This window comes from Sorex fumeus, unplaced genomic scaffold (genome assembly GCF_029834395.1).
Source record: "Sorex fumeus unplaced genomic scaffold, SorFum_2.1 ptg000098l, whole genome shotgun sequence".
NCBI classification, from domain to species: domain Eukaryota; kingdom Metazoa; phylum Chordata; class Mammalia; order Eulipotyphla; family Soricidae; genus Sorex; species Sorex fumeus.
The window spans coordinates 1,731,928-1,751,815 of record NW_026606155.1 but is presented as its reverse complement, the minus strand read 5'-3'; the positions used below and the strand labels follow the sequence as shown (position 1 = coordinate 1,751,815).

General features: G+C 47.1%; 1 protein-coding gene across 1 annotated transcript; it reads right to left on the bottom strand.

The window, feature by feature from the left end:
• Positions 1 to 949: 949 nt before the first annotated feature.
• DDX24 (DEAD-box helicase 24) lies at positions 950 to 19,726 on the bottom strand. Its single transcript, XM_056133341.1, has 9 exons — positions 19,658 to 19,726; positions 17,405 to 18,103; positions 13,488 to 14,039; positions 11,299 to 11,452; positions 10,552 to 11,067; positions 7,818 to 7,893; positions 4,411 to 4,599; positions 2,801 to 2,930; positions 950 to 1,471 (listed from the first exon to the last, which is right to left on the bottom strand). The coding sequence occupies exons 2-9, from the start codon at positions 18,096 to 18,098 to the stop codon at positions 1,200 to 1,202; spliced, it is 2,583 nt and encodes an 860-aa protein (XP_055989316.1). The 5' UTR covers positions 18,099 to 18,103; positions 19,658 to 19,726; the 3' UTR covers positions 950 to 1,199.
• Between the last annotated feature and the right edge of the window lie 162 nt (positions 19,727 to 19,888).

Sequence of the window (19,888 nt, the reverse complement as noted above, 5' to 3'; positions counted from 1 at the left end):
TCATTCAGACTGGCAGAAACAGTTGGGGTAGCACCAGATCATTCATTCCGTCAGTACATTCTCACCAACCCTCACCAGCACCGAAGCATTTTGCAAGGGGGAAGCAAGCAGCCTTGAGACCCCTGCCCCCGGCCCCTCTACCCCAAGAGCATGGGTATACTATGGGAGCCTGTGGGGAACACTTTACCTCCCGGGGTCAGGACTTCGAGCACACACAGCCTGCATTAGGATGGGGATGACAATCAGGGAAAAGCCTGTGCAAAACACAGGACGAGTGACTTGTGGGACTGTGGGCAGCAGCTGGTTCTACCCTTGGTGGAGGAGAATGCAGACAAGGGGCTGGAGATACCAGCTAGTGTGCAGGTTCTCCATGCCGCACAAGCCGGCCGGCTCATACCCATGTCAGCACCATGATGTTAGGGAAGCCCTGTGCTCTCTGAACCCAAGGACAGCAATCTCCTGTCCACTCCAAGGCGGCTCAGATAATGCTATGAGCTGCAAGCAAGAGAAAGAGCTGGAGCAAAGAAGCTGGGAAGAGTTTTACTGTGGGGAGAAGCAGGAATACCTTGTTACGAGGGGGCTGGAGCAATAGTAAAGCAGGTAGGGCGCTTGCATTGCACATGGCCAACCCAGATTCAATCCCCAGCATCCCCCAAACACTGACAGCAGTGATTCCTTAGTGTAGAGGCAGGAGTAGGCCCTGAGCATCGCCAGGGGTGCCCTGCCCCCAATAAGGAATACCTTATTAGGAGCCCAGCAGAAATGATCTCCATACCTTCTAGCCTCCTGCTCTACCCACTGTTCAGCAGAATGAGATGCCATCATCTACAGAGGACTAGGCCTGCATCTCCCTGTGTCTAGATGCCAGAGCATTGGGCTGGCCTGGTGAATTCATGATGAAAACGGTAGCCCTGTTCTACCCATGTGCTATGGAAAACGGCACAGTAAGCCAGGTCTAACTATTTTTTTTATTGTGGAAATTGACTCGAACATACAAGTAGCTGTAAACACTGAAACACAGAAATACTTGCCACTACAGAGAACTCTTACTCCAAACACACCACAAATCTGCCCACTACGGACAGGAGCATGGGAGAGAGGACGTTTCTTTAAAACCAAGATAGTGGAGTGCAAGGCAAGTGGGAAGGAGGTTTTCCCTATCACCAGAGAAATGGATGAACAGGCTGACCTGGGGCCAGTTAATTTGCACTTGTACTTGGCTGAGGCTGATCCTGAGGCTGTACCCTTGGGGGTGGCGGCTTCTTTTTCTTCTGTTTGGAGAGGCAGCTCAAAGCAGACTCACCATTTCGGGGGGCAGACACGAGCACGGGTGGCTTGCCAGACTGAGTCGGATACTTGGTTTTCAGCTCATCTTTAAACAGGGGCTGGGAGAGTAAGTGGCGCAGCTCCTTCTTCAGGACTTTGATCTGCTTCTGTCTCCGACGCTCTTCTTGCTGGTCAGCCTTTCCTCCTTGAAAACACAAAAGAGATCTGAATTATGATGATACACAGAAACATTTTTTGGTCTCCACTGAAGGATGATACTGGTGATAAAAAAGGTTTTGAACTTTTGAGGTGATGGTGTGCAAGTTTGCTGAAGAAGCTGGTGCTAGCTAGCTTCTAACGGTCTAGGATGGATATTTAGGGTTATCTGTCCTTACTCCTTGACTTTACACCCACCAGCACTGGTATGGGACCTGCAGAGGTTAAGAAGGGAAATAACAGACTTGTGCATAAAATCAAGTCTGAGCTGCCAAGGGACCCTGTCCACCATTACTAAGCCCACTGGCGTGGTTCACGATTGCCATGCAGAGCAGAGAGAAGTATGTCTCTTGAATGGGCTTTGTCACCAAGAGATGCCAACAATTTACTTGAGCTGCCCTTGTGGGGTACAAAAAGCAATGGACCTAATTCTTGCCTGTTAATTCTCAACGTGGTTCGACCACTTTGTAGACTTTACGAGAGCGGGGACCCTACAGACTAATTCCCGATTTCTTAGGCTCTGGCCATGGTCGAAAGGGGTTCAGGAAACACCTGCTGGTAAGCCTATTTTTCTGCTCCTTCCCGTAAAGGGTAATTCCTGTCACACTGTCATGAGCCTGTGAAGAGCAAATGAGAGAATTGAAGTACTTATCTGCTCAGAAGAGGATATAGTGGTAACAATAGTAATTTCAAGTATAATACTGTCAACTTGCCAGGCACTATTGTAAACTCGGACACTCATTATCTCAAGCCATCGAGGCAACAACTCCATGAGGTAGGTACTTTATTCATAAACTGGCAATGCAGGCGATGTCAACCTATGGTGAGAGGCCAAGCAACCTGATGGTCCTCAGAGCCAATTAAGGAAATGGATCCGCGATAGCTCAAACCAAGCAGTCTCAGCTGCGCAACTGTGCACCACTGCTCCTATACGCAAGGAAAGCAGGTGGGGAATTCTGGCAAAAACATTCGGAGAGGGGCAGGAGAGACAGCACAACAGGTAAGGCGTTTGCCTTGCACGTGGCCGACCCGGGTTCAATTCCCAGCATCCCATATGGTCCCCTGAGCACCGCCAGGAGTAACTCCTGAGTGCAGAGCCAGGCGTAACCCCTGTGCATCGCCAGGTGTGACCCAAAAAGCAAAAAATAAATAAATATATAAATAAATAAAAACATTTGGAGAAAACAAAGGCTAATCTGGGATTAGGGCCTGTCACAAAGAAAGAAGATTATGCTGCTGATTTGGACAAACGAGGGTAGTGGGGAGGGACAGAAAGCGCCGAAGGTACCCTTCCTCGATTCCCGCTGAGCCCACTTACCCTTATACATGTCCTCGTCGAGCTCAATCTCAAGGGCAGCTGCCGCCTGCTCAATCCAAGAGTTGTGCAGACAAGCCTGGAAGTTCCGATACTCAGCTTTCTCAATCTGTCGACCTAGATGAATTCGACTCTGGGAATAAGGACAGAGAGTGTTCACGTGACAGAAACAAGTCTCCATGAAGTAAAATCTCACACGCTGTGTATTTTTAAATGCTGTGAGAGTCTGGCAGGGGGGGCGCTTGCTTAATGCAGCCAATCCTCATGTAAGGCATCCCATATGGTTCCCCAAGTCCTGCCAGGAGTGATTTCCAATCACAGAACCAGGATTAAGAGCCACAATTGGATATGGCCAAAAAATAAAATAAAATAAAATAAAATAATAATAATGTTGTGTATTTCAAAATGCTCCTATTAATGCCAAGTGAAATACAGCTTGGCTACCATCAACATTTTTTTTCCTGGCTCCTGATAAAAGCAGAGGGCAATCATCACCATGTGATTTCAAAGAATTGGCTTTCCTAAGAATATACCTGAGGCGCCAGAGTAATAGTGGGTAGGGCACTTACCTGGCACGTAGCCAGTCCCTGGCATCCCATATGGTCCCCAGGTTCTAGCTCTAAGCTTAGGAATCACTCCGAGAGGTGCTCAGGGGACCACATGGGGTGCCAGGGATCAAACCTAGATTGGCTATGTGCAAGGAAGTGCCCTACATATTGCAATGTCTCTTTGGCCCGGGTTTACCTTTATTTCGAGTCAAAAGAACCAATCATCCTTCAACAACTGTCTCATGGTTCTGCTTTCTCAATGTTTAAGAATAGCAACAACAACAAACACCCTTCCTTCCTTCTCCTTCCTTCTCCTTCCTTCTCCTTCCTTCCTTCCTTCCTTCCTTCCTTCCTGTTGTGGCACTCATGGAGGGTCACACACAGACAATGGGAGGTGGCAGGAGGGTTTAAGCCATAGCCACACACCTGCTACCTAGGTTGCTGCCTTGATTTCTTGAATTCCACATCTCTCCCTGTCCTGCCTGCAGAAGGTTTGGGGACACCTCATCTCTTACCAACACAAACACAAGCCCACCAGAAGCATAGAGCTCCACTGACAAGGGCTCGGCCTGCGACCTCCTAAGAGAGGACCGGTCCTGCTTGGGTACTTGTGACATATACTCCACTGTGAACAAGGACACAGTGAACATCTGTTTGGTTATTAGACAAAACCCCAAAGGCAGGACTTACTGGTCTTTGTTTTAAGAACGTGACAAACCTTTCTTACAGGCTTCAGGATGACAGGCTGACCTCATTCTTTACAACTGTCTGAATGGATGTCCATTTTCTAGTGCCCCAGTCCAGTGGAGGGCAGTGACAGTGAAGGCTTCAGGAACACACAGTTAAGTTAGGGCTCAGGAATGAATTTTCCACTTTCGGTCATTCACTCTTCCCCCCCATCAGCTAGGTATAAAGCAAATCCTACTTGTTAAGTGAAACTTCTTGTGAACGGTTGGCAGAACCATCGCTTAACTGGCAAGGGCTACTCTGCCAGAATCTCCCAGCAAGGTGAGGAAGCAGGTCTAAGCCTGCCTGCCTTTCGTTACCTCTGGGCTTCAACTCTACCTTAACTGCATCCAAGTACTTTGTCTCCACAGGGAACAATGGGATGTCCTCATCTTTCTTGAGGGTTTTGTAAATCTTCTTAAAGTTGATCACGTCTTCAGGCCCAATCAGCATTAAGCTGAGGCCTTCATTGGTGGCACGAGCAGTTCGACCACTTCGGTGGACATAAATCTCAGAGGTGCGCGGGACCTGGTAAAGGAGAAACTAGGGTCAACCAGGGACAATCACACACTGCTCCTGCTCTTCCCTCAAGGCCAGGAATCTCCTACAGCCAGGCAGCTAGGATCCTCACTCATGTCTTAGATCCAGCCTTTCTGCTTTGGCCCACGTCCAAAATGTCCTTTCCCAATATGCAGCCTCTTCTCTCCCACAATCCCGGCCCCAGTTCAGGCTCCTATTAGCCACTCAGTTAATGGCTTCCCTTCTTATTTGGTCTCTAGCCCACTCCCACTCTGCCCCTGAGCTACCCAAAAGCTGCCAGTGTCACTGTCCTGGGCCAAAGCTTTGACCATAATCCCCCACTAAGAATTAACCCCATTAGTTCTTCATGAACTCTGCATGGATAATCAATAATTATAACCAACATTTGATGGGCAATATGCCAGGCAAATCTCTGAATTCTGCATATTCCTCACAATAACAAGATGCTTTCATGATCATCCATGTTACAGACCAGGAAACACAAACAGAGCTTAACCACTAAGGTACCCAACTAAGCGGTACAAGCTGAGCTCAAATGGAAACAATTCAGCTCCAAAGACCACGCCCACTTCTGGACTACGCTGCTTCTACACACTCAACAGCTGTGGTATGGGTGGCAACAAACCTCCCTTCCCCCTTCCATTCATGGCACACACCACTACCAAAGCATAACGGTCTTCTCACTAAAGAGTGTTCTATGCCCTTTTCAATGCAGCACTTAAAGCACTGCAATGAAGTGTTCAGAATGGTACCAGAAAAACATTGGCATTCTTCTTCACCTACTGGACAAAGCCCAACAACTCACCTGTAATTCAGGGCACCTTTAGTGAAGCGTCCCTAACTCAATCCTTCAGCCTTAGCTCCATTTCCTCTTCCAAAACAACCCCTCCCTGACTCAAGTCAGTCAACCTTCACATGTTCTTTCATCTTATTTTCCACCCTCCATATACCCAAATCTTTTGTATCATTTGGAAACCACTTCTTGACCTACCAAAATAGATGTTAATTCACTCCTTTGCCATTATATTTTGCAATTAAAGAAAAAAAAGGGGGGGTGGTTTGAGAGAGAGCACAGTTGTTAAAGTGCTTGTCCTGCACTCAGGTGGCCCAACTCCGAATCTTGCCATGGGCGTATATGGTACCCGAGTCCGGCCATGAGTGATCTCTTGTGCGCACAGCCAGGAGTAAGCCCTGAGCACTGCCAGGTGTGGCCCAAAATTTTAAAAAAAGAAAAAGAAAAAGAAAACACTGGGAGGTCATATCTGGTCCAGGGGCAGTAGTGCTCAGGGTTAACTCCTGACAGCATTTAGGGACCACATGAAGACCTAGGAATCAAACTAGGGTTGGCCACATGCAAGTCAAGGGCCTTAATCTGTTTATTATCTCACTGGCCCCCTATAATTTTGCAATTTTATCTTCTATCCTTTAACTCAGTGTTTTGGACAGATGATGATACAGCCCCTTGGGAATATCTTGGGGATAGTCATAATAGCCCTGGGAGCAAGTGGGAAGCATTCTGTTTGTTTAAAAAAAAAATTCCAGGGAGTTGCTGAATCCTTCCCCCCTACCCTGCTCCACCCTGAAAAGGATTGGTAAGTAAAATAAGTTTGGGAATCTCTGTTCTAAATCTTCTTTTAAAATTATGGTTATGATTATTCATTCCATTAATTACTCATTCCCCCTAGTGGATCTAGTATTTCTTAGGGGCCAAGACTCTTGATGTTGATCTGGACATTTCTCAGAAAGACTAATCCAGCCTCCTTCCCAAAGAGGAAAAATTTGCATAACTGAACTGGGCCCCTTAAAAAACTGGGGGAATCTTACAGAGGTGAACTGGACAGTGCTTGGGAGCCACTTCCAGTGGTACCAGAGAATCTAGGGCTCCCTATACCAAGTATGAATCCCAGCCCTTTGTGCTATCTCCCCAGCCCCCTAAACATTATTTAAAAAGCAAAACAGTATTAGAGTAGTAATCATGTCATAACAGCTACCACTTACTGTCTACTTACACTATGCCAAATCCTCTAGATTCATTAGTTTACATAATTCTATTGAATAGGGAACACAAGTATTCCTATTTTACAATGGTGTAGAAACCAGAGATACTAATTAACCTGTCCAAAACTAACCAACTATGAAATTTTAGAGGTTGCAGACTCTGGACATCTGGTTTGGGAGCACACAATTCTTTTGTCCTTTGTTTATTTGGGCCACACCAGGAGTGCAAAAGGATCTTTCCATGCAGTGCTCAGGGAACCATGCAAAGCAAGAGATCAAACCTGGGCCTCCTGAATGCAAAGTAGGTGCTCATCAACACACTGAGTTCTCTACCTGGCCCAGACTTTATACTTCTAAGCACTACTGTACGCTAATATTTACTAAGTGCATGTACTAATCACGATCACGATCATCCTGTTATTCATTGATTTCCTCGAGCAGGCACCAGTAACGTCTCCTTCTTCCTAGCCCTGAGATTTTAGAAGAGCCATATTCAATGCTCTTTCAGGGCTAGGAGAATGAGACCTATCACTGTTACTGGTATTTGGCATATTGAGTACGACACAGGAAATTTGCCAGACTCTGCCATGCGGGCAGGGTACTTTTGGTAGGCTGCCGGATTCTCCAAAGTAAAAATGAGATAATAAGATGTCGCGCAGCCGCAGAGCTGGGTTATAATCTCTGGGTCTTGGCCGTTGATGGGACCACCTGGCATGTACTAATATTACAGTAACAGTGATTACCATATCCTAAGAGCTTATGATTAGCCACATGGCTTTCTGTGGTCTTCATAAGCATTAATTTTACCTTAAGAAGTTAAGAAATAGGTATTATATCTGTTGTTCAACAAATGAGAAAACCAAGATACAAGGAAATTAAAATTCCCCTATTTCAACAGGCTGGAGCGATAGCACAGCGGTAGGGCGTTTGCCTTGCGCGCAGCCAGCCCGGTTGAGCCGGGTTCGATTCCTCTGCCCCTCTCAGAGAGCCCGGCAAGCTACTGAGAGTATCTCGCCCGCACAGCAAAGCCTGGCAAGCTACCCGTGATGTATTCAATATGCCAAATACAGTAACAACAAGTCTCAAAATGGAGACGTTACTGGGCCCGCTTGAGGAAATCGATGAACAACGGGAGGACAGTGACAGTGACAGTCCCATCTATTTCAACGCAGGGAGAGCACTACAGGATCCTGGTAATGGATTCTTACCTGGTAATGGATGACGTGCTGGACTTTAGGAATATCCAAACCACGAGCAGCCACGTCTGTTGCCAGGAGAACACAGCTGTGGAGAAAACCCATTAATAGTAACTAATTACGATCATTAATCAAATTCTACCACCTGCTAGGCACTCGAACCAATACAATACTTGCAAGCACTCTACACTCTGCTTTCACAAATGGAAAATCCAAGGCACACAGAGATTTACCTCCCATGGCAATACAGTGAAGAAGTAGGAACCAAACTGGGATCTCTGACATCAACCGGCCATTCTGCGCTGACTCCCTCTCAAGCGAACTGAACGAAGCTATACGTGTACTCTTTTCTGACCATCCTCCCACTTACTTCCCACCAACCACTGATATCTTTGGTCCTCTTCCTCTTCCTTAAACTTAACTAACAGTTCTTGCTGCCAAGCCTTTGTACTTGCAGTACCCTAAAGGGTCTTCCTCAGAGATGTTTCCTTACTTTGTTTCATTATTTAAATCTCACCTCATTAGAGAAGACTTCCTGACTATACGTCCACAGTCTCCTTTCCTGCAGAGCACTTTTGCACTCAGCACCACTTGTCATACTATATACCTGCATTGAAATTGTCTCTTACTGGGACACAAGCTGCATGGGAGCCAATGATCTTACATTACTTGCTATCTGTCTGGTTAAAATAGAAAGCTCTCAGCAATATGTATCAGAAGATGTTTCTTAATGTATAGGTAGTTTGACCAAAGCCAAAAGCCCTTAATATGTCTTAAAAACTTGAGAATCTGGGCCAGAGAGATCATATAGAGGGTGAGGTGCTTGCCCTGCACATGACTAACCCTGGTTCAACCCCTGGCACCTGCTTACTGGCATCTGATTATAGTGCCCCTAAGCACCACTGGGGATCCAACACTTCATATGAATCCCTGCCCCCCCTGCAACAAACATACCCCAAACACTGCCGGGAGTGATCCTTGAGTACAGAGACAAGAAGAGTAAATTGTGTGCACAGCCAGGTGTGACCCAAAACAACCCCCAACTCCTCCAAAAATACCGGAAAAAAAAAAAAAAAACAAAACCCACACCCCCTAGATTTTAGATTCTTTATGGTCCCTCCTTTCTGAATCTAAGGCAGAGAAGGGGAATATGATGCGAACCACAGTTTGTGAGACATTGAAACCTTGTTCCAAGAAATGATCAGAGAACTTTCTCTGGGTCAGACAATTTCAGCTTTGTGAGAAAAGTGTCTGTTTCTGCAAAAACAGTGTATCATTTTTTAAAAATAGTGCAAAAGCAACCATAGATGAATATATATGTTGCTTACGTTGTTCCATTAACACTTCACTTACAAAACTGACAATGAGGGCCTGAGAGATAATTAGTGGGGATGAGGATGGGGGGGGGGGCGGTGAGGGAGAGAGGGGTGTTGTTAAGTCTCACTGGATCCATAGCACCATGTGGTTCCGGAGCATTCGCCAGCCCTTGAGATCCCAAACACCTGCAGGGTGATTCAGGTAATCCCAAAACCACAGGGCCCTGGCAGCACCCTATCTTCAAGCCTTTCCACTAAAACTGCTGGTCCAATTGTCTGACAATCATTGAATGGTGCCCCTGGGAGCACCTTTTGAGAGGCACAACCCAACCCCCCCATCCCCATGCCAGTCCAAAGAAACTGAAAAATAAAAACATCTAAAACATGGGCCAGTCTGTCAAATCCTTAGATGGTAAACCACTACCAAGAGTCAAAGGGGGAGAAAACAAGATAGTTTCTCTCAGAAATGAATCGCCTTGTAACCTGACAAAAGCTAACAGAAGAGTTGGCTCAACTTCCCAAAAGCTAACAGAAGAGTTGGCTCAACTTCCCAGGTGATTACCTCAACAATTTCTAGCCTGCTGCCTCTGACTTAGTCTGGGCCCAAGGTACATGAACAATGACAGCATGAGAAGTGGCGTTTGACAGGCTTCTCCACGGCAAGCTTTGTCACTTTCAGGCTAAGAAACTGTGGGCAAGCTGACAAGCTTTCCTACACCTTATTTTCATCATCTACAAAATGAGAAAAAGGATAAGTATTAAATGTCCTGGGTTGGGGCTGAAGCGATAGCACGGCAGGTAGGCCGTTTGCCTTGCACGCGGCCGAACTGGGTTCGATTCCCAGCATCCCATATGGTCCCCTGCGCACCGCCAGGGATAATTCCTGAGTGCAGAGCCAGGAGTAACCCCTGTGCATTGCCAGGTGTGACCCAAAAAGAAAAAAAAATGTCCTGGGTTATCATTCCATGCACAATTTATGCATACAGTCACTTAATTCTGTTCTGTGACAGCTTCTATTATACATGAGAAAACTGAAACAAAGATAAGTTAAATATCCAACCAGCTAAGAAGTAAGCAACTAAGTCCTGATCACAGGCAGTCTGGTTCCGTGATCTGATCTACTTCTCAAGGATGTTAAAAGCAAATAAATGTGCTAATATATCCACAGTACTTAATTATAGTTAATAACAATATATTATTGTCACCATTGCTCATTAATGGAAGTTTCTCTGGGGCACCACCAAATGCCCTTATTCAAATGGACCAGATAAGGATGAGCCCTTATGCACATCCAAATGGACCAGATAAGGGTAAGCCCACATGCTACTCAAAAGAGGCCATCAGCTACTGGTAAGGCCCCTGACTGAGGGAGCTTCTGCCATCCTGGCACCTAGGCTGAGGGGCTCTCAAGAAAGAAGTCTCCAACTTACTCTTCCAGACGGGCAAACTGCTCCAGGTTTCTGAGTCTCTGCTTCTGGTGCATGCAGGCGTGGAGGGTAAGAGGCATGATATCTAGGACTTTGAGGAGCCCAGAGAGGCGTTTGATGCAGGAGATACTGTTGGCGAACACCAAGGTGCGGCCTGGATACTGCATCAGGAAGTAGTACAGGTAATAGTCTTTTTCATCAGTCTCACAATGGATCTTGGTTTCTGTCAGTGTCTCCACCGTGGCCTCATTCCTTGTGAGGTCAATGACCTTGGGCTTGCCCCTCATGCCAATTTTCTGCATGAGGAGGTCAAGTTTGGCCGTTTTGTCCATTTTCTTCATATGTTTCTTATGAAGAATTCGAGCGGGAGCTTGATGTGTTAGGGTCAGTGTGGCAGAAAAAACAAGCGTTTGTCTCTTCGGGTTGTACTGGGAGTCACTGAGCATTTCCAGAAGCTTTGAAAGCTCAGCGAAGTGACCTTTCTCAACCATCCGGTCAGCCTCGTCGATCACCAAGCACCTGCAAATCCCAAGAGACCCACATAACCAGGTCAGTCTGACATAGACACAGAGCTAGACGAACAAACATTCAGACATGCCCAAAACAATCACCTCTATCGGGCTCCGACTAACTTACATGAAAGTGGGGCTGCTTTGTAAAGACTGGCAGGTACCACCATGCACGGTGACCAGAAACACCATGTCACCTCAGACCTTCCTCAAATGGGGAAAGGAGGACACCATCTCTTACCTGAGCTGCCGAAGGTTACTCAAATGCGGGTGTCTTTCTTTCACCAGTTCCCACAGCCGGCCGGGGGTGGCGACCACAATCTCAGGCCTGAAGTTCAGCATCCTCTGCTGTTTCTGTGTGGACATACCACCAACCAAGATAGCAGTCTTAATTCCTAGAGGGCACAGAACATAGTAACAGTTATTCAGGGCCAAGACAGCCAAGATAGTACCGTGGGGAGAGTGCTTGCCTTGCATGCAGTAAACCCAGATTTGATCCCCAGCACCTCATAAGGTCCCCCAAGTCTGCCAGGAGTGATTCCTGAGCACAGTCGGGGTGACAAAAAACCAATACATATACACTTATGTACATATATATCAATCTATTTCCCATGGCTGATATAGGAAACCCAACATTGGCAGAGGCTGACACCAACATAGCTCCCCTCTTCAGGGAGATGCTGGAAAGAACTGGTCTAGCTTGGCTGTTGGTGAACTTGTCTTCTGTGATCTAGGCCCACCCTCCGTCCCCATTTTGTTCTACTTCCTCCTCTCCAGCAGTAACAGGTTTACTCTGGGGTTGAGCTCAAGAATGCTTCCATCTAAAGTTTCAGAAAAACAGGGCAGTGGTGCAATACAATGCTAGAAACAGTCTATTACCTGCAGTTCTTGCTCAAACACATTGCCCTTAGAGAATTCTGTTTTCTTTGATTACAATTAATCTAATTTCTGAGTGCACGAGCCAGGAGTAACCCCTGTGCATCACCGGGTGTGACCCAAAAAGCAAAATAAATGAATAAAATCTAAATTTTCTCTAATGTCCAGTGTTCTGTTCTCATATCTCATGAAAGCCTTCTAAGAAACAAAGTATAAAAGGAACACATAGGATCCCTCAGGCAAAGCATTTAGCAAAGTGCTCTGATATACATCCACAGTAAGAGCTTAGTAAATAACCTGTTTTTATTTATTTTTAATTCAATCACCATGAGATAGAGCATGGCAAAGCTGTTCAAGATTGGGTTTCAGTCATACAATATTCCAACACCATCACTCCACCAGTGTAATTTCCCAGCATCAATGTCTCCAGTTTCCTTCCCACCCCCAGCCTGCCTCTATGGCAGGCACCTCTCTTCTCTCTCTCTCATTTAGGGCATTAAGGTTTGCAATACAGATGCTGAGAGGTTATCATGGATATTGCTTTACCTACTTTCAACACTCAGTTCTCGTCCAGAGCGATCATTTCCAATTATTGTACTGCTGTCATACTGAACCCTCCTCTATCTCAAGTACCCCTTCCCCTGTCCAAACACACTTGTGGTAATTTCCTACTACTGACCCGTCCTCCTGGCTCTTGTTTTTTCTGGCCTTGGATATTAGTCTCATATAATTTTTTTATATGCCATAAACGAAAGCAGTCATTCTGTATCTGTCCCTCTCCTCCTGACTCATTTCACTCAACATGATTATAACCCGCTTTTATTATAAAATTTAAATTCCCAAAGGAAATTCCCCAAGAATGAAGTTTTAATGTTCTAAGACCTAGGCCAGCGAACTTCCTCTTAAAGGGCCAAGAGGTGCAAAATGATTTCTGTACAAGCTAATAATATCCTATTCTTTAGACAAAGGAAATAAATGATCCTAGAAGGAAAACATTACATGGAGTAGGTACACAAATGGGGGTGGCTACATTTACAAAACTTACTTAACGACGGGCTGGCGCAATAGCATAGTGGGTAGGACGTTTGCCTTGCATGCAGCCAGCCTGGGTTTGACTCCCAGCAACTCATGTGGTTCCCCTGAGTACCGCCAGGAGTGATTCCTGAGTACAGAGCCAGGAGTAACCCCTGAGCATTGCCAGGTGTGACCCAAAAAGAAAAAAAAAACCCAACAAACAAAAACTTAACGAAGCATCTGGGCATATGGCTCAAGAGGTAGTTGGGGGCTCTGAGTTTAATCTCCAGCATCACAAAGAGCCCCTTGGGCACTACCAAGTGTGCTTTCTGAAAAAAATAACCAATCACTTCCTTAATGACATTAACTGGATGTACTATACTTGGAAGAATTAAGAGAGTTTCACACTTTTTGGGGGCAAGGTGAATTCTCTGGCAGACGAGAAGTTTCTTCTAGAGGGCAGAAGCCGTATTACTCATTTTTGCCATTCCTGCATCAGAGATCCTCTCAGGATATACTTATAAAGAGAATGACCCTCACCTGTAAACTTTGCCACAGCGTCAATGTGCTGTTTGACCTGGACAGCCAGCTCTCGAGTGGGAGTCAAAACCAATCCAAGGAGAGGACACTTCGGACGCGGTCTGTAAGGGGCACTTTTCCCACCGAACTCCTGTTTTAACATTTCAGTCTGCTCTTCGCCAGGCTTTTCCTCTCCATCCTCGTCCTGTTCGGGGAAAGGCTTCTCCTTGATCAGGGAGGAAGGCCCTTCCCCAGCGTCATCATCGCAGACGGGCGGCACCTGCTCTGAGCCCGGGGCTGCGGGCTCCGCTTCAGCCTTGCTGGGTGCTGCTGCGGCCTTCACCACGGCTTTGCGAGGTTGTGCTTCGCTCTCCATTCCAGACTCGTCGGGCAAAGCTCCAGAGTCAGGGCCAGACTTGCTCTGTGATTCAGTCTCAGCCCCAGCTTTGCTTTCCGGCACTCCAGGGGGCGGCGGTCCGCTGTTTCTAGGAGATGGAGTAGGCCTCTTCTTCGCCTGCCACTGCAGCACTATGTGAATCATTGGAATGGCAAAGGCCAGAGTTTTCCCGCTTCCTTAGAGGAGAAAAAATAAGAGCAAGTCAACAGGCACACAAACTTTTTGCCAGGAATTCTCTCTTTCCTGTAAAATAAGGGACTAACTCTTGACTCTTCTACCTGGCCTGAACTTCCACGAAAAACAAAAGCCCAAGCAATAAAACCCCTAAAAAGAGATCTGGCAAGCTGCCTGAGCCTGACTGTTGTAAAGAACCAATGGGGGGGGGGGGGGGGGGGGGCACGGGACAACATGGTGGGACATGGGGTAAACACAATTCTCTTTGGTGATAAAAGGAATAAGATAACTGCCTTAGCTTTTAAGGTAATTTTAAAATACCATGTTTTTGGCTATGCTTGGCTATAATCTGGCCTTCGAAATATGTGAAGTGCCCAACATTTGGGTCATCTGGGTTACTATGAATGTATAAACGCTGCAGAGTTTAGTTGCATAATGTCCAGTATTAGTTCTTTTCTGCACAATTCTTCCTTTAAAGTTAATAATGGTATTGATTTTTGTTTGCTTAGTTTTCTATGTACTCATTACATTCAACCTCTACCAATTTTCTAAATCTTTTTGAATATTCAACTTTTATCAGAGACTCTTTTACTTTCTTTAAAATCTGACTTTTCTGGGGGCAAAGCCATAGTAGAGCGGGTAGGGCATTTGCCTTGTAAGTAATTGGCTAGCCTGAGTTAAATCCCCAGAATCCCATGTTTTCCCAAGCCCGGCCAGGAGCAATTCCTGAACGGAGCTAGGAGTAACCCGGGAGCATGGCTGGGTGGGGCTCAAAACAAAAACAAAACTTTTCTGAATAGCCCCAATCTAAATAATTCGGTCCTCCATAGTTTTCACGGTGGGTCTTACTCTTCACCATTAAGCTTAAGATTCTCTTTTATTTCTATTCTACTATGAAGCTCTTGGGCTGGAGCGATAGCACAGCGGTAGGGCGTTTGCCTTGCACGCAGCCAACATGGCTGACCCGAGTTTGATTCTTCCTCCCCTCTCGGAGAGCCCGGCAAGCTACCGAGAGTATCTCACCCGCACGGCAGAGCCTGGCAAGCTCCCCGTGACGTTTTCGATATGCCAGACACAGTAACAACGAAGTCTCCAATGGAGACGTTACTGGGCCCGCTCGAGCAAATCGATGAACAACGGGAGGGCCTTTACCTTTTATGAAGCTCTTATTTTCGATGTTTCCCCCATTGTTAATTTTTTCCCTTTTGGGGGGCAGAAGATCTTCAGATGCATTCTCTAAGTGCATCTAAGGAGTGAAGGGTGGGTAAATACTTTGCAGTGTTTCTGTTGAAGATTTTGGAAGGGGGAAAGCCATACTCAATGGTGATCGTAGGCTACACTTGACTCTGAGCTCGTGGATCATGTATGGAGCGCTGGGATTGAACCTGGCCTCTGGACTGCAAAACATGCACTTCAGCCCACTGAGCTATATCTCCAGCCATTTGCCGGACTTTTTATTTTCAAAGTTTTAAAGTCTACAAGGACCAGAGCGAAAAATACTACTGAACTCTTTACAGCCACCAATTTTCAACATCTTCCTACATCCGCATCATTTCTCATATTTGTAAATGTTCACGTATGCACATAATTTTTTTTCTCAATCATTTTGAAGTTGCAGAGATTTACATGATGTCTAGGTAACTTTCCCATTATGATAAATTTAATAAATTTTCAGGCCTATTAATTATTATGGGCAGAAGCGATAGCACAGTGGGTAAGGCATTTGCTTTGCACGTGGACCACGTGGTCGACCTGAGTTGATTCTTCCACCCCTCTCTGAGAGCCTGGCAAGCTACCAGTGATGTATTCGATATGCCAAACACAGCAGCAACAGTCTCACGATGGAGACGTTACTGGGCTCGCTAGAGCAAATAGATGAACAACGGGAGGACAGTACTACATTGTTATTAGTGAATTAGAACAAACTACAGAGAAGTTCTATTAACTCTGGTTTGAAGAATAACTGTATGAGCAACATGGGCACACTTCTCTATGGGGTAAAGATTCCATACCTCAAAACTAACATCATTTTCCCAGTCTCTGTAGTCCTGAAAGAGTATGAGCAGAGAGAGACAGAGAGAAAGAGAGAAAGAGAGAGAGAGAGAGATGCAAGAAGAGGAAAGAAAATCAGAGCAGAGAATAAATAAACAGAAGAGGAATAAGGACAACAGAGAAAGCAGCATAGATGGTCCAGTGTGTAACCCAATTTAGAGATGGGGCTAAGGAGGTTGATACCCCGAAGCATGAATCTCAATAGTTCAATCATCATTTCATTCTCCCCATAGCTCAGTCACTATTTTACTGGCTGGGAAAAATGTAACAAATTAAGTACTTAAATTTAAATTTCTTTAGCATTTTGTGTCTGAAACCTTATCCTTCAGCATCTAAGAGTTGTGGGATGACATTCTCACGCTTTACTGCCTCCATATACTTTGCCACCATCTCATACACAGGGAAGTGTGGCCGTTAGCCATAAATGGAGTTGCTAAACAAACCATTGTTATGCTAGAGATATGCATCAAGTTTAAAAATCCCTATCAAATTTTAAAATCTTTTTAGTATTTTTAAAATACGGAATAATTTTACATAAAGTACACAGATTTTTCACCCGTTCTTTATAGCTCCTACAAAATTTAAAGCTACATATGTGGCTAACATTACATATCTCCCTACGGATCAAAGAGCGATCTTGTTGGACTAATGAAGAATCGCCTCCCAATCAACAGTCAATAGTCAAGTTAGAGCTAAGAACCTGTTATTGTTTCACAGATTCCTAGAAGAACAGGAGGATGAGGGAGCTTACAAGATGTAACCTCTTGTATGACTAAAACCCAACCAGGAACAACTTCGTAACTATGTATCTCACAGTGATTCAATGGGGGGAAAAAAAAAAGTAACCTCATACTAGACTGCTTCCAGAATCCACGCAATGTCTACATTCTCAAATCGATTCACTGCTAACAAACTCACCAACTCTAAAAGCAATCCTTTTTATCTTTAGACAAACCTTAAAAAATTAGACACCCCACCCTTCTATTTGAAGAGGATCTGCCTTGCCAGAAGGATAATGTCAGTCCTACTTTATTCAGAAAAAGCTCAAAAACTGGTTTTTAAAAATTCCCTTTGCGGATGATTTAACCTACCAATGAAACAGGCAATTATTTTCCCCATTTTATAAGAGGATCAACAGGACTCACGACTGAACTGCCTAGGATGCCAAATGGTCCATGGCCGACTGACTCCACCCCAGGAGCCAGCACACTTCTAAACACTTCACTCAAGCTCGCTTTTGTGCTTGGTCAGGTTCCCTGCATGCTGCCCCCGGTTCCATCAGGAAGCAGTATTCCCCAGCCAGATAATACCCTACCTGTCTCAGCAGCCCCCAGGATGTCCAGTCTGTCCCGGATGGCCGGCACCAAGGTCAGAGCTTGGATGGGTGTAGGTGCAGAGAAGCCTAGAAAGCTGAGTGCTCGGAGAACTGGCCTGGGTACAAACAGATCCTTCCACGCTGACACATCAGCCTTTTGGTCCTGTGTTTCTGGCATCCAAGTCTTTGCTTTTTTAGGCACTTTCGGGGTAGTACCCTGGCAAGGCAATGTCTTTTTCCCTTTCTTTTTCTTCTTTTTTGGAACAGTCCGTGCTAACGCCACCTTCTCTGCCTGTGGCTCAGCACTAACAGTTGCATCTTCGAGAGGCTCGGGTTCAGCCTCGCTGTCTTTCAACTCTTCCCCCCCACTAGTTCCTTCCGTTTCCACATCTTTCCTCTTCATCTTTTTCTTTGAGGAGCTACATTCCCCTGGCCCCTCGCCTTCTGAAACGGCCTGCACCTTCCTCTTCTTGGGCTTTTCCTTTGCAAAGAGGCGGGAGGAGTGCTTGGCTGGGGAGACCAGCTGGTAATCTGTCAGCTCCTCGAAGCAGACCAAGTCATCCATCTGGCCATCCGCAAACACATTCGGGTCGATCTTCACCTCCTTCCATGTCCCCACAACTTTGATCCCTTTGGTCCGAAACTTGCCACTGTTTGGTCCCTTTGATTTGGATTTTGCCTCCTTCAACTTCATGGTTGCTGAAAAGGGAGGAGGAGGCATTAGACTGCAAACTGGGAAACCACTGGTTAGGGGAGGACTGACTTTATCCTTCTGGCAAGGCAAACCCTCTTCAAATAGAAGGGAAGGGTGTCCAATTTTCAAGGTTTGTCTAAAGATAAAAAAGGATTGCTTTTATTTTTATTTATTTTTTGCTTTTTTGGGTCACACCTGGCGATGCACAGGGGTTACTCCTGGCTCTGCACTCAGGAGTTACTCCTGGCGGTGCTCAGGGGACCATATGGGATGCTGGGAATCAAACCCGGGTTTGCAAGGCAAACGCCCTACCCGCTGTGCTATCTCTCCAGCCCAAAGGATTGCTTTTAGAGTTGGTGAGTTTGTTAGCAGTGAATGGATTTGAGAATGTAGACATTGGGTGGATTCTGGAAGCAATCTAGTGTGAGGTTACTTTTTTTTCCTCCATTGAATTACTATGAGATACATAGTTACAAATTGGTTAGGGAGGGACCAATGACACTGTCTGCCGAAGCTGCCTGGAGCGTTATCAGAAACCTGCAAAGAACAAGAGGACAGTCAGGATGCACTCCCCAAGATCAAAGCTGGAAACGAGAAACATCCCTGAGAAACCAGCAAGCGTGGGCCGGGCCCAAGAGAGAAAGACCCAGGAAGGAGATCAGCAACAGGCTCGGGCCACACAGGCCAGATCTGGTGGGATTCCGGACCCAAACCCACTGCTTATGCATCCCGGGGCAGTCCTGCGACTGAAACCTCGCAGAAAGAAAACGCAGGTCTCCCACGTCACGCCTCGGCAGCCCCCCACCCCCCTTGCGGGGCCAATCACCCCAACGGACGCGTGGTGGACAGCGCCTGCGACACTCGGCCACGTATGTCGCAGGTTAACGTAAGGAAGGGGTGGGAGGCCCAACTGGATCAGAACCGCACAATGCCGGGGACGCCTGCTCCATGTCACGTTTCCAGCTTCGGCCAAACGTCTTGAGCATCAAGCAACCCCCCCACCCCCACCCCCAGGCTCCTGAGCGGTGACACAGACCCCAACTATGGGGGCGGGGGGGAATGGCTCGGGGAGGAGCACCTGTCGCGCCCGCCACCCCCAACACCCCAGATGGGAGAAGGAGAGTAAAACTGATTGACTGATTGATTGATTGATTGATTGATTTTTAAGCATCAGTTGGGGGAATCAGGTCGGGAGCTCGTGGGTCAGCTACGAGGAAGCAACCGGGTTCCAAGCCCGCCCACCCGCCACGCCCACCCACCCCCCTAACGCCCCGCAGCACCAGGTCTAGGGGAGAACGGGGGTCCTGGGGGTCCGCGCCCGCAAACCCGGGTCCCTCCGCGCCCCGCCGAGGAGAAAACGTGACGCAGATTCGGAGGGCGCCCAGCATGGCGCCTCCCGGGCGCGCACGTCAGCGGGCGCGCGGCCGACGGCCACGGGCCGGGCTCTTCCCCGCAAACGGCGAGAAGCCCAGACCCCGAGGGAGCCAGCCGCTTCCGAAAAGCCCCCCGCACCCCACGCCGTGCCCCTTCGCCAGCCCCAGCCGGTCGCGGCTCCTCACCGAGCGCAGACGCCACCGCCACACGTCTCCTCAGCCGCCGTGGCCGCTCCGCAGTCGCAGCGCCCACTGCAGTTCCGGGGCGGGGCTTGTCTGTATGCCCGCCCTCCCGCCCACGTGCGCTCCGGGAGGAAATCCCGCCCCGCGCTAGAGGAAGACAGCTGATTGGCTGCTCTGGGGTGGGGGTGGGGCGAGCACCCGGATGCTCCGCCCAGTCTGGAGGCACAGGGGGCG